Raw genomic sequence first — 13,665 nt, 5'->3', positions numbered from 1 at the left:
GAACAGCTTTTGTAGCTCCTCCCGCACGACAGCTCGGATAGTCTCGCGTAGGTCGTCGGTGGCCAGTGACTGAACTCCGGCGTAGTTTGTCGCGTTCGTGCGGCGGTCGAATTGCCGGTTTCGCATCTCGAGTGTCTTCTCGATGCTAGTGGCCTCGCGAAGAAACTCGTCGACGGTCTTCGGTGGGCTTCGTACCATACCGGCGAAAAGTTCCTCCTTTACACCACGCATTAGTAGCCGGACTTTCTTTTCCTCGGACATTTCCGGGTCGGCGTGGCGGAATAGGCGGCTCATTTCTTCTGTAAAAATCGCGGTGGTCTCGTTAGGCAGCTGCACTCGGGTTTCGAGTAGTGCTTGGGCTCGTTCTCGGCATACGACGCTTGTGAATGTCTGCAGGAAGCCGCTTCGGAAAAGGTCCCAGGTTGTTAAGGTGGCTTCTCTGTTCTCGAACCACGTCCTGGCAGCGTCTTCCAATGCGAAGAAGACATGTCGCAGTTTGTCGTCGCTGTTCCAGCTGTTAAATGCAGCGACCCTCTCGTACGTCTCGAGCCAGGTTTCCGGGTCCTCGAATGTTGAACCGCGGAACGTGGGGGGCTCCCTGGGCTGCTGCAGCACGACGGGGGATGCTGGGGCTGCCATTGGGGTGGACTTGGTGGCAATCTTCCTGTTCGTCTCAGGTAGAAGTCCGTGGTCTGGGGGCAGTCCTTGCAGTCGGCGGCTAGCACGCTGGTCTTGGGCGACGTTGGTTTTGTCCTCGGGCTTCGGGCTTGGATCGCGGCTTTGCGGGGGCGTTCTGTACATGAACGCACAAGCACCTCCACCAGATGTCACGTGGTAGTGACGTTAAAGAACACAGTAGCAGTACTGTGAAAGACAAAACTAGCTTTTATTGGGCGAACCTGTGCCCACAAAACAGGCTACACTTAAAGCACAACGATAGCGGCGAACACTAGTCGGCGATCGTCGAAAATCTGATCAGCGGGTCAAGCGCGTCGGCTTTTATAGAGCAGTCATCGAATGTTCCTGACTAATCGTTGGGACCCGCGTGCCTTCCACAGAGTTCTACACCATTCGCGTCAGGCGATGAAATCAGATAACACAAGGTTCGGCGACAATAGACCGCGGATAGAAGCATCGATAACTTTCCAGAAACTTCGGATACATGCAGGCGCGTCCCGCGCTGTGTGATAGCATTTGTTAGGCGGCGAAGCGTGGTCGCCCGGTAAAGATAAGTACACGTGTCAATATATATGAGCACTTGCAACCACTATCGAGAGAGGGAAAAAAAGAGAACAAGTACCAGAAGTTGAACGAGCGACCATTGCAAAATACTGAAAATAATAGAATAAGGAAGATGTGGAAAGTATCAAACAAAATTCATGTGTAAAAAAAAAAGGAAAAAGAAAACAGTAACAAAAAGGCTTGCCGACATGGCAATACCCCTAGTATTAAAGACACATGCGTTCAATAGAATCGGTGTATATCAATTGTGATAATGGCAGGCTGTTCCAATCTGTTACAGAGCTCGGGAAGAAGGAAAACTTAAATAGGTTAGTTCGGGTGTTATAAGGAGTTAAAGAATCAGCGTGACGATGCCGTGTTCGGCACGCTGTAAGTGGTTTAACATAAGCCTGTTTTTAAGCAAGAAAAGAAATTTCAATTGTATTTTCCTTCGTAGTTGTAGCGTTTGAATATTATGCTGATTCATTAGGCTAGTAGGAGAGTCACTCAGTCTATATTTAGAAAAAATAAACCTGACAGCTTTACGTTGGACCATCTCTAAAGAGTTAATGTTAATTTTCTTATAGGGATCCCACACAATGCATGCATATTCTAGTTTCGGTCGGATGAGTGAAGTGTAAGCCAGTAATCTAGTACCAGAGGGAGTGTGCTTTAGTTTGTGTGTGAGGAGACAAAGCTTCCTGAAAGACGAGTTACATACGTTAGAAATGTGGCTATTCCAGCTGAGGTCACTGGTTATTGTGATTCCAAGATATTTATATTCGCTGACCTTGGTCAGCAGTTCAGAGCTGAAGTTATAGACAAACGACATTTTTTTTTTTTTGTTATGGACATGTAAACAGTTTTTTCTCTGTTCAATTCCATGCCCCACCTTCTGCACCAGGAAAGAATGTTTTGAAGGTCAGAGTTCAGAATTAATTGATCTTCGTGGCAAGTAACCTCGTTAAACAACACACAATCATCAGCAAATAGTCTAACTTGAACAGGATGAGAAATTTCGTTAGTGATGTCGTTTATGTATATTAGAAATAGTAAAGGTCCTAGCACGCTACCTTGAGGCACTCCCGAAGGTTACTGAAAGTTCATTAGATGAGGAATTATCAATTGAAACAAACTGCTTGCGATTATAGACAGATAAGCCGCCACCCAGTTAATAATAAAGGGTGGTAGGTCTATTGACTGTAGTTTTTCTATAAGTTTATTATGAGGAACAAGGTCAAATGCTTTCTTAAAGTTTAAAAATATTACGTCAATTTGGCTTGACTTGTCAAGAGCACTTGCAAAGTTGTGTATAATTGTGGTTAATTGTGTCACAGTAGAGAAACCCTTCCGGAAACCATGCTGATGAGGAGACAGTACGTTGTAGACACTTAGGAATTTGGTTATTTCATTAGCTATAATATGTTCGATTAACTTGCAACATGATGAAGTTAATGATATCGGACGATAACTAGTTACTAGGGTTTTGTCACCTTTTTTTCGGTATGGGAACGACACATGCAGTTAGCCAGTCTGTAGGAAGATTAGCCGAAGATAACGAGGAACGGAAGATAACAAGAAAAGGGGCTAATGCTTCAGCATATCTGTGCAGGAAAGCGTTCGGTATGTTGTCTGGTCCTGGAGATGATTTAACTTTGAGGTTCAGCAGCATCGACACTACACCCGGTCGCGAAACAATATCAGAGGTCGAGTTGCATGACATGCAGTTAAGGTTTATACCACCATCAATATGGGAAAAAAAAACACTCTGAAAATAATTATTGAAATACCCTGCAATACGTTGTTTTTCGACAATGACAGGGCCCTCGTGAACGATTTGGTCAATTGACTTGGTTTTTGTGCTTAGAAAAGCCCAAAATTTTTGGGGTGCCGTTTGAATGAAATTTGGCAATTTATGGTGAAAATACCAGCGCTTAGCTTGCCGTACTTCTTGGTTTAGTTTATTTTGGATTTCGTGAATTGAAACACGTGAGGCACATCGTCGTCTTAAGCGCTTAACTTTTCTTCTAAGGTGCAAGATTTCTCTCATTGTCCAGGAAGTAGTCTTGGAAGTTTTTTTAGTTTTATTAGAAATAAAGTTGCTAAGGCAGTGAGTAATAATTTCTTTAAATTTATCCCAAAGCACAGTAGCATTGTTACTGTGAAAGTTATCAAGGCATTGTTCAAGATAATCCAAGACACTTTCGTCTCTGGCACGAGAAAAATCTTTAACAGTGGTTGTTTTACATTTGTTGGTGTTTAGCCACTTCCAAAGAACAAGAAAAATATACCGGACTTTGATCAGAAATTCCAGGTTCAACCGAAACAAAGAAGTTTTCTAATGAATGTCTTACAAAAACGAGGTCAAGTATGGTTGCTGACGTACCATAGGTGCACGTTGGCTGTCTTACAACCTGTTGTAGATTGTGAGACAGAATGATGTCATGCAAGTAACCTAAGTGTGAATTAATCCCAGTGCAGGGAAACCCGTTCTCCCAATCAATATCTGGTAGGTTAAAGTCGCCTATAAGTAGCACTTTATCGCTAGTGAATGAAACCATGTGTTCAAAAAGATCACGAAAGAATTCTGGGGGCGAGTCAGTGCTCGATAAACTGCAAATAGCAAAAATGATTTATCCCAGCAAGTAAGCTTTATTGTAACATATTCCAAGTTATCGGCCTGACATAACAGAGTAGCGGATATAGTTTCTTTTACCAAAACTGCTACCCCGTCCCCTCTAGTACACTTGTCATGGCGATATGCTTGATAAGATGGAGGAAACACAACAGCATCTTCAATATTGTCATGCAACCATGTTTCTGTTATCACAACTACATGGAGATTGTAACCCATGATAGTTGCCTCAAGGCTTTCTGATTTATTAATGACACTGCAGGCATTGATGTTTAATATTCTCAGTTCTTTAGCACCAGGGGAAGTGTCAGCGGAAACAAGTAAATCATTTTTCAAAGTATTCACATGGCCGTCAATTTTGATCCTCAAGTTCTTACTGTTATCCCATGTGAAAAGCTAATTGTTAATACGCATCTTATCATTAATTAAGCCAACTTTCTTGCCTTGTTCTCTTTCACATTTAGCACTATCCCACAAGAGTTTACGTTTCCTTAGTGTGCTGCGCAAGTAATCGTTTTGAATCGATATTCGACTACCCTTTAATCTGTACGCACTTTTTAAGACAAGCTGTTTTTCGGTAAAATCCTGGAAGTAAATAATGACTGGTCTCTTGTTACCTTTGTTACCAAGACGATGAATTCGGCCGACAGATTTGCAAGGAACAGCAAGCTTTGAAGAAAACACCTCGTCAAGAACTTTATTTTTAAGAATAGGTTCAGTTTCACCGGCATCCTCCGGAATGCCAAAGAATTGGTAGAAACGCTGGAAAAGGGGTTTGTTTCAGTTTTCGCGTAACAGAATTATGTTTTCTCGTATATTCAAATTACAATCTGATGCTATCATGTCTGTAGGTTATGTCCAAGTCTTTACGATTTTTCTACATATTTTACCTTGAGAAATACAATTAGTTCAGCAACTTCCTTGTGCCACATGGAGGGCCTGGGTATGGGTGGTTCAAAAATCTTTTTGCCGAAACGACGTCCAATGCTGGATTTTCTGCAACACGGGGCCCTTAATGCTCTCGCGTTAACAACACACTTCAGTTACAGACATCGAAGTTTTGCTACTACATATTACTTGAAGAAAATAAAGGGGGCGGGGGGGCGGGGGTGCTAAAGTTTATTGACTTTCTCAGCAATAGGGTATGCAGACATGTCACACCTGCACCTTTAATGAGCAGCCAATTTATGAAAACGCAACAGTGCAGATGGAATCGACCTGCATAAAAGGAGGCAATATGCTGGGCAACCAAATGAATATACCATCATGCTGCACTATGGTTAGTCTTATTATTTTTACTTTTTCATAATGCATTGTGTAACTCATCCAACACCATCAGCTGCTGTTGTAGAAATTATTGCTTTCTGAGTTTTTTTTTCTCTGGCACCAATCACTTTAACTTGAGACCATAGCCATAACACTTCCATTAGCTGTGTAGTACCCTGTAAAAAGTGGGTAATGACAGCTCTGCTGCAGCTAATGACAACATAATCCACAACATGAACAAAATGGGGGTGAGGGAACACATCATCGCCCTGAGGTGGGATAGTCTGGATATAACCATCATCACTTTCATGCAGTGCAGTGCTACATGCTGCAATAGGACTACTCTAGTCAACGGTCACTTGTACTGATATATTTTACTGACAATTAAAGGTACAACATTAGCAAGGAAATCAAGCACAAAAGACCCAATAACTGAAACACCTGCTGTTGTGCCCTTTCCAGTCTTCGATAATGACCTAGGACAGAAATGAAAGATCATAATGTGGCAATAGAGCAGCAAGATCCTTACAAGTTTGGTGGTATTGGTCAAGCACTCGCAGATGTCACCCTCCAGTCACTTTGAAAAATGCAAAACTGTTTAGGCACTCCACTTATCTGGAATGTGTTAAAGTTGATGTGGGTTACATTCCTTAACAAAAAAATTATAACTGTCTGCTCGTAAAATTATGCTTGGACATTCTGATTTTATAGTAAAGTAGTCAAATCAAAATCTGTGCTAGAAGATACAAAAGGGCACCTAATGCAGTGATGGCGCCTTGAAGCACGACACATTTCACTACACTTGAGCATCTGCACAAAGGCGCTATGGCCATCCCCTACAGGCTGCAACTCAGTTGAAAAGAAACCTGCTTTCTATAAGATGAAAATTTCATCAGTTTTATATTCCAATACAAAATAAAATAACAAATGCACATGTTTTTACAAACTCAGCATTCCTGCCTGATCTACGAGTGCATCTTTCTTCTGTTGCAATAGTAGTTGGTTTCAAAATGTCATGTTCTTTTTTTTTTTTTTGGTTGCTGAAAAATAGTGAAAGTTTGCACACATACTTTTTGATGCATGCATAGTGTGAGAGAAGTTACTTATTTATATCTACACTCTCCTTAATAGGGAGTTATAAAAAAAAACTGTACAATGTATCACATCCATGTCATTAATCAGGTTATCGAGAAATCCGCAGAGTACAATAAGCCTCTCTATATGGCTTTCATAGATTACTAAAAAGCATTTGATTCAGTAGAGACACCAGCAGTCATAGAGGCATTGCATAATCAAGGAGTACAAACTGCTTACGTAAATACCCTGGAAAATATCTACAGAGATTCTATAGCCACCTTAATTCTACACAAGAAAAGTAGGAAGATACCTATAAAGAAAGGGGTCAGACAAGGAGACACAATCTCTCCAATGCTATTTACTGCGTGCTTGGAAGAAGTATTCAAGCTATTAAACTGGGAAGGTCTAGGAGTAAGGATCGACGGCGAATACCTCACCAACCTTCGGTTTGCCGATGACATTGTTCTATTCAGCAACACTGCGGACAAGTTACAACAAATGATTGAGGACCTTAACAAGAGTGGGGCTGAAGATTAATATGCAGAAGACAAAGATAATGGTAAATAACCGGACAATGGTACATGAGTTCAAGAGTCTGTGAAAGAGTGCGTTTACCTAGGTCAACTAATCACAGGGAACCCTGACCATGAGGAGGAAATTCACAGAAGAATAAAAATGGGTTGGATCGCATACGGCACAGATTGTGAGCTTCTGACTGGGAGCTTACCGTTATCATTGGAAAGGAAAGTATACAATCAGTACATTTTACTGGTGCTGACATATGGGGCAGAGACTTGGAGATTGACAAAGAAGCTTGAGACCAAGTTAAAGACCGCGCAAAGAGCGATGGAACGAAGAATGCTAGGCATAACGTTCAAAGACAGAAAGAGAGCGGTTTGGATCAGAGAGTAAACGGGTATAGATGATATTCTAATAGACATTAAGAGAAAGAAATGGTGCTGGACAGGTCATGTAATGTGCAGATTAGATAACCGTTGGACCATTAGGGCGACAGAATGGGTACCAAGAGAAGGGAAGTGCAGTAGAGGACGGCAGAAAACTAGGTGGTGTGACGAAATTAGGAAATTTGCGCGTGCTAGTTGGAATCGGTTGGCGCAGGACAGGGGTAATTAGAGATCGCAGGGAGAGGCCTTAGTACTGCAGATGACATAAAATAGGCTGATGATGATGATGATAAAAAAAAACATTTTTCACAGAGGCAGCTTAAAATACAAGCACATGAAATTGTGAACATACTTGAAATTGCAACCTTTGAGATAAATTCCACCGGCTGAGTTGCAGTCTAAAGCAATGAATTAAGCGGTAAAATAAACTACGGCATGAAATTCGTTGCAAAAGAGTAGCATGTGAAAGAGTAAACAAAAGATAAAGAAAAAAGAAACGGTAATTTTATGCTCCCAAGAATAAAAGGTCCTGCCCCAAAATAAATGGTAATTTTTGAAAGAGCATACAAAACTCTGTCAATGCCTGTAATGTTATAACAATATCAATAGAAACCAAAGACATTTTCAAAAGCATTACCTGACACTGGAATGTTCTGAGAGATGGAAAGCTGCGTGTCTCCAGTTCCTGGTGGCATATCAACAACAAGGTAGTCCAATGGGCCCCATGCTACCTGAAATATGTTAGGAGTCAATCAACACTACAGAAGCAAAATTTTCATTTCAGTTTTTAAAAGCATATATACTGAAGGCGCACAAACATCAATAACTATGAGATCAAAACTCTTCTAGCTTGTTCACACTAGCGACTCGCATAATTGCGCGACTGAATTGGTCACAAATGATTGCCTTGGTTGAAAAGCTACTCTTTTGGGTCAGTTTTTCTCTGCTTGATTTTTTAGTCATGCAACTGCAGTCACAAACCTACTGAACCAATCAGTGGCACAGAACCAGGATGTCTCTATATGCTGATGCTTATTTTATGTGGCGATGGCAGTGCGAGCAGGTGTAAAATGGAATCAATGGAGAGACATTTCTGTGTGATTACGGGCAGGTCGGCTTAGTTGTTGTTGTGGACATCGGTCGCCGTGAGGCGCTCCTTCGTCACCAGTCCGTCAACTGCACAACCTCTGTCAAATGCCGATCTCAATGAGCCCTTAGTGGTGCTCCATTACATGTCCACTTAACCTGCAAATGCAACATCAGCAGCAGCCTGGCAGCCTAGGCCTATGATGCTGAGATGTTTGGAATGTCATACCTTCCATAGTCAACCAGCCCATTGTCTGCTTATCTTGCATTGTCTAGCATCATCTGCCACCTCTCACTACTTCCGATGAAAGGATTAATAGCATGAATATGTCATAGTGTTTGCGACACTTTAAACTACACAACATGCAATAAAAACTAGAAACAAAAGAAGGAAACACATTTATGCTTGAGAGGTGTTTATCATACTTGGAACCAATGCTGAGACTGGTCCAAATGGACATAAAAGAGCAATAGAAAACTCCTCAATAAATATGCACCAACAATAATGGTTCTCATGTAGGTCTTTGGACATTCTGGGGCCTGCAATAACAATCAGGGTGTCAACAAAGCCCTTCTTTCTCAGTGAGCACGCTACTTCGTTTCCTTTCTTGTTGCTTGTACCAGATACTGTAAGTTGTCCCCACACACCAAATGACATGCAGGTGTAACTAAATAGTAATTTTTTGCAGGAGCAGCGGCATTTTCCCTTTGCAAGACTGCTGAACCTGCACTTTTTGTAAGCACTCCTTTTCACCAGTTGGTGAAGTCCCCTTCACTTTCCCAGGCCAATAACAGGACCCATTATGGGTCAAACAACAGGGTCCACTAAGTAATGAAGGATATTGGGCTCACCCACTAAAGACATTTGCATTTACTAGCCTCAGAAAAAGAGGAAGTGCTCACCTGCAACTCATGGGACAAAGTGATTTAGTGAGTGCTGTGTCATATCTTTCATGGCCAAATAGCAAGAAATGCCACCTACGCTTTTCCTTTAAGAGGGTTACCTACTCCCCTCCACATACTTAAAGCTATATAGGTATGTGCCCATCCTGTAATTTCAACATGCTGGAAGATGTTTGCCCAGGGACATGCAAATTCTGTTAAGTCTTCCCCAACCCTCCACCTTAAACAGACAAGAACAAAAAAATCCTCACTATGTTTATTTGCCCTACAGCATATTTGCGATCTACTCGCTATACAAAGTATGTCCCATATGCCTGAAAATGTGAAAATGATGTGAAACTTTCAAATAAGTAATCTACTTGCTACACTGAGCATGTTCCATATGCATGGAGATTTGAGCAATCTACTTGCTATGCTGAGTATGTTCCATATGCACGGAAATGTGAAAAGGATGTGACACTTTCAATTAAGGTCAAAGTGAGTACTGTGATAACATGTAGCAGTGTTTTGAAAGCTAGAAGCAAAACAAACAACAATATCTGCCTCCAAAGACAACAGAGCTGAAGGGTGCCACATAAAGTTGACTAGAGCTCACTACACGGAACACAGGAAATTTAAAGACAATTTGAACATACCTGCCTAAGCAGTTTCTCAATGGCAGACATGACCATAAGTCCTCGCCACACAATAGGCATCTTGTTGTCGACCAAAAACCCCATGGACATGCTGTATTGACCAAACAGAACAAGCTCATAAACATATAGTAATGCAATGAAAGCAATCAGTTAAGCTAACTAGTCTAACAATGAATATTACAAAACATTTAACATAGGTCATTACATACTGGCAAAGAAGCAGACATCACAGCCAACAAGTGACTTTAGTCTGAACACCATAAAGAAATGTAAAAGTGGACAACAGGGAAGGGTAAGGTAACAGCACACATTCACTAGCGTCTAACAGATGAGGTAAATTTACCATTGTGCTCTGAAAATATGCTGATGAGATACGACCTGATATACTTAAACGGCAAGAAATTCTAGAGAATGTGAAATTCTAGATAACATGGAATACTAGGCTTCATGCACTATCATTGCAATGGTCTGTGGACATTATACGATGATGTATGACAAGATGCATGCAATGAAAAGTCACTCTCCCCATTCATCCATTATATGTTCTACAGCATCTGAAGAGCCATTACATCTCACTGATAGCACATGATGATGCCACATGCTTCTGTGGAAGTACACTACATAAATCATCGAGACAAAATATGGCTCACCACTTAATCCCATAATTGACCAGTGGTTTCATGAGGTTTTCTGTGGAAAAAAATAGAAAATAGTCACTTGTGTGCTACAAAAAATCATTGTAACACAACTGTTGAGGGGAACTAGCACAAAACAAGGTACACACTGAAGAGCGGATAAACACAAGCTCTACTTTCAACTATTTAATAGCAGGAAGAGGTGTATGTGTGTGTGTTATATCTTGCCACATGTGCACACAAAGGTATTCAACACTATCACACGATGATGCATGCACATCAACAGCGGGTGCTCAAGAATACAAATTCTGTGGCGTGCAGTGCAACTGACAGCCCACTTGTGCAAGAGTCTCTGTTCTGTTCAATAAAATAGACTTCCAGCACAAATATTAAAAATTGTTGCCGCTCTTGCCTGAAAATGCTGTCCATGAGAAGCGAGCCTCCCAACCACATGCAGTAAGCACTTCAGAGGAGTGGTTTATGCTGTACCTATGTCTTCCAGTAGAATGTATATCAGTGAAACCAAACGTTGCATGAACGACAGCTTATGGCAGCATGCACAAGAAAGAGGACAAGGATGCACATATGGTGACCAGCACGGATTACTGTGTGTTGCTGCGAGGTTCACATATCGGGGACAACCATTTCAATGGCAGGAGTGGTAATACCTCTTTCGAGACCCACGTTGGAAGCCCATCTTATTGAAAAGAGCAGACTATTGCACAAGAGAGCCATCAATTGCACTGCACACCTCAGAATATGAATTCTTGTGCACCTGTCTGATGTAGACACATCATCATGTGATATTGCTGTATACCTTTTGTGTGTATGCATGGCGATATTATATATATATATATATATATATATATATATATATATATATATATATATGAGAAGAAAGGAAACTGAGGGGCCCAATCTTTATTTGTCATATCATAAGAAGCCAACAGACAGACACCAAGGACAGCATAGGGCAAATTACTTGTACTTATTAACTGAATTAAAGAAATGATAAATTAATGGAAATTAAACTGGATGAAAAACAACTAGCCGCAGGTGGGGAACTAACCCTCGTCTTCGCATTACATGTACGATGCTCTTACCAATAGAGCTTTCCAATCCACTTTCTGAGATATTTGTTTTTCTGCTAGAACTAAACCTGGCAGCGTTAGCCAGTGCCACCACTTACAAGCCTTGGCGGCGGATATGGAACATCCTTTCTGCCACATTTACTTTTTGGGTTAAGGCAACCAGTCGATAAACTCACACGTGCTACCGAAGGCATCAACACTGCCCGGTTTGAGACCCTCGCTATGTGATGAACGAGAAGAAAACGAACCAAGCGGCCCAATTTTTTTTAGTCGCATCATAAAAAGCCAACTAACTAAGACACCAAGGAGTGCATATGGGAAATTACTTGTACTTATTAATTAAATCAATGAAATTATAAATTATTGGAAATGAAATTTCCTTCTATTTTTCATCCACTTTCATTCCCATTAATTTATTAATTATTTAATTCAATGAATAAGTAGAAGTAATTTCCCCTATGCCGTCCTTAGTGTCTTTGTAGGCTTCTTATGATATATATATATATATATATATATATATATATATATATATATATATATATATATACTTCTTTTTTTTCTTCTCTCGAAAGAAAAAAACCGTTACAAAGACGCTGACTAAAAGAAGAAGATGTGCAACGGACTGGCCCTGTTCATCATACATGTTCTTTTATTCCGCGTGTTTGTAGCACTGTTCTTTCTTCAAGTACGTTACACCAACTCACCCACATCAAGCTTTGTTTTCCCTCTGTGACGCACTTCCATCGGCAATTTTTCACGTTCTACAGAAAACTGTAGAAACATTGTATCCAGGCATTACATGCACTGACTGTCTTAATTGTAAAATTAAGATGTAGATAATGATGTCCTTGAAAGCATGCCTGCAAGAGGGCACCAGCCATTCCAATTCAGCTGCTGTTTAATGTCTAAATATTTTTGTGTTTTAATGACATGTTCAACAATTGTTTTACATTACAAAGGACTAACTCTTGGGGTAGTTGACCTTGCAAAACAGTTGAAGGGAATTAGTGCAAAAAAGACGCACACACAGAAGAGCACAAGTGTTACTTTCAACTTGTTAATAGTAACAAGAGCTTGTGGAGATCTTTATATATATATAGTTAAGGTGTTTATTTGATCGGACTAGGAGCAGTGCAGCGGCGACAGTCTAGGCAGAGTATGAACTCCGAGCACAAGCGGCATTCACGAGCAAAAGCGCTGGAGAGGACAACCCACTATATCGTTCCAATCCTTCTCTACAATTACCCCCGGGAACGAAAAGGGAGCCACCTGACAACGTAACAGCTTGACACTGAGTGGGTCATAGTAGGTCTTGAGGCGGTTGATGTTGACAATGTCTCGTCCACGACGGCACATGTCCGAATAGGGTTCAATGGGCTTGATCACATAATTGACCGGAGATGTGCGTTCAACGACATAGTAGGGGCTTTCATACTTGGGCAGTAGTTTCGACAAGAGACCAGGTGCAGTGGAAGGGACCGAGAGCCACATAAGCACTTCGGGGAGGAACGTTGGCGCAGAAGTTGTGTCACTATGAACGTTCTTCTGGCGCACTTGGTCATTTGAAGTAAAGGCCCGTGCAAGATCGCGACACTCTCCGGTATGTCTGGCTGTGGCAGAAATAGGCGCACATTCAGATGCATACGGCTTCTATGGAAGGATTGTGTCGATTGTGTGCAATGGGTGCCAGCCGTACAATAAGAAAAAGGGTGAAAAGCTAGTAGTGCTCTGAGTGGCGGTATTGTAGGCGCGGGTTGTGAAGGGCGGAATGGCATCCCAATTTGTGTGCTCCAGGCTACGTACATTGTGAGCATGTCGCCAAGCGACATGTCGTAGCGTTCTGTGAGGCCATTGGTCTGTGGATGGTAAGCAGTAGTTGTGCGGTGCACAATGTGGCACTCTTTGAGGATGGCTTCGACGACTTCCGACAAGAAGACATGTCCACGATCGCTGAGCAACTCCTGTGGTGGACCATGACGCAGTATGAATCGGCGAAGCAGGAAGGAGGCAACATTGAGTGCTGTAGCCGCTGGGAGGGTGGCAGTTTCGGCGTATCACGTGAGGTGGTCAACAGCCACGATGGCCCAGCGGTTACCAGCAGATGTCAGGGGAAGTGGCGCACACAAATCAATTCCGACGTGCCCGAACGGCCGGGTAGGGCAAGGTAACAGTTGCAGCCCGGCTGGCGAGAGGCGTGGTAAATTCCGGCAC

The 13,665-nt window shown here is 41.9% G+C and overlaps 1 protein-coding gene across 3 annotated transcripts in view; it reads right to left on the bottom strand.

The window, feature by feature from the left end:
• Positions 1-13,665, bottom strand: part of Nubpl (NUBP iron-sulfur cluster assembly factor, mitochondrial) — a 60,132-nt gene that overhangs the window by 23,329 nt on the left and 23,138 nt on the right. For all 3 annotated transcript variants that reach the window (XM_055062842.2, XM_050195235.3, XM_072288421.1), the window contains exons 5-7: positions 10,379-10,418; positions 9,729-9,819; positions 7,742-7,835 (exon numbers count right to left, since the gene is read on the bottom strand). In XM_055062842.2, coding sequence (XP_054918817.1) covers positions 7,742-7,835; positions 9,729-9,819; positions 10,379-10,418 — 225 coding nt within the window. The remainder of the gene's footprint in view (positions 1-7,741; positions 7,836-9,728; positions 9,820-10,378; positions 10,419-13,665) is intronic.

The sequence above is a fragment of the Dermacentor andersoni genome, chromosome 1 (genome assembly GCF_023375885.2).
Source record: "Dermacentor andersoni chromosome 1, qqDerAnde1_hic_scaffold, whole genome shotgun sequence".
Lineage (NCBI taxonomy): Eukaryota > Metazoa > Arthropoda > Arachnida > Ixodida > Ixodidae > Dermacentor > Dermacentor andersoni.
This window is presented reverse-complemented; position numbering and strand designations above follow the sequence as displayed.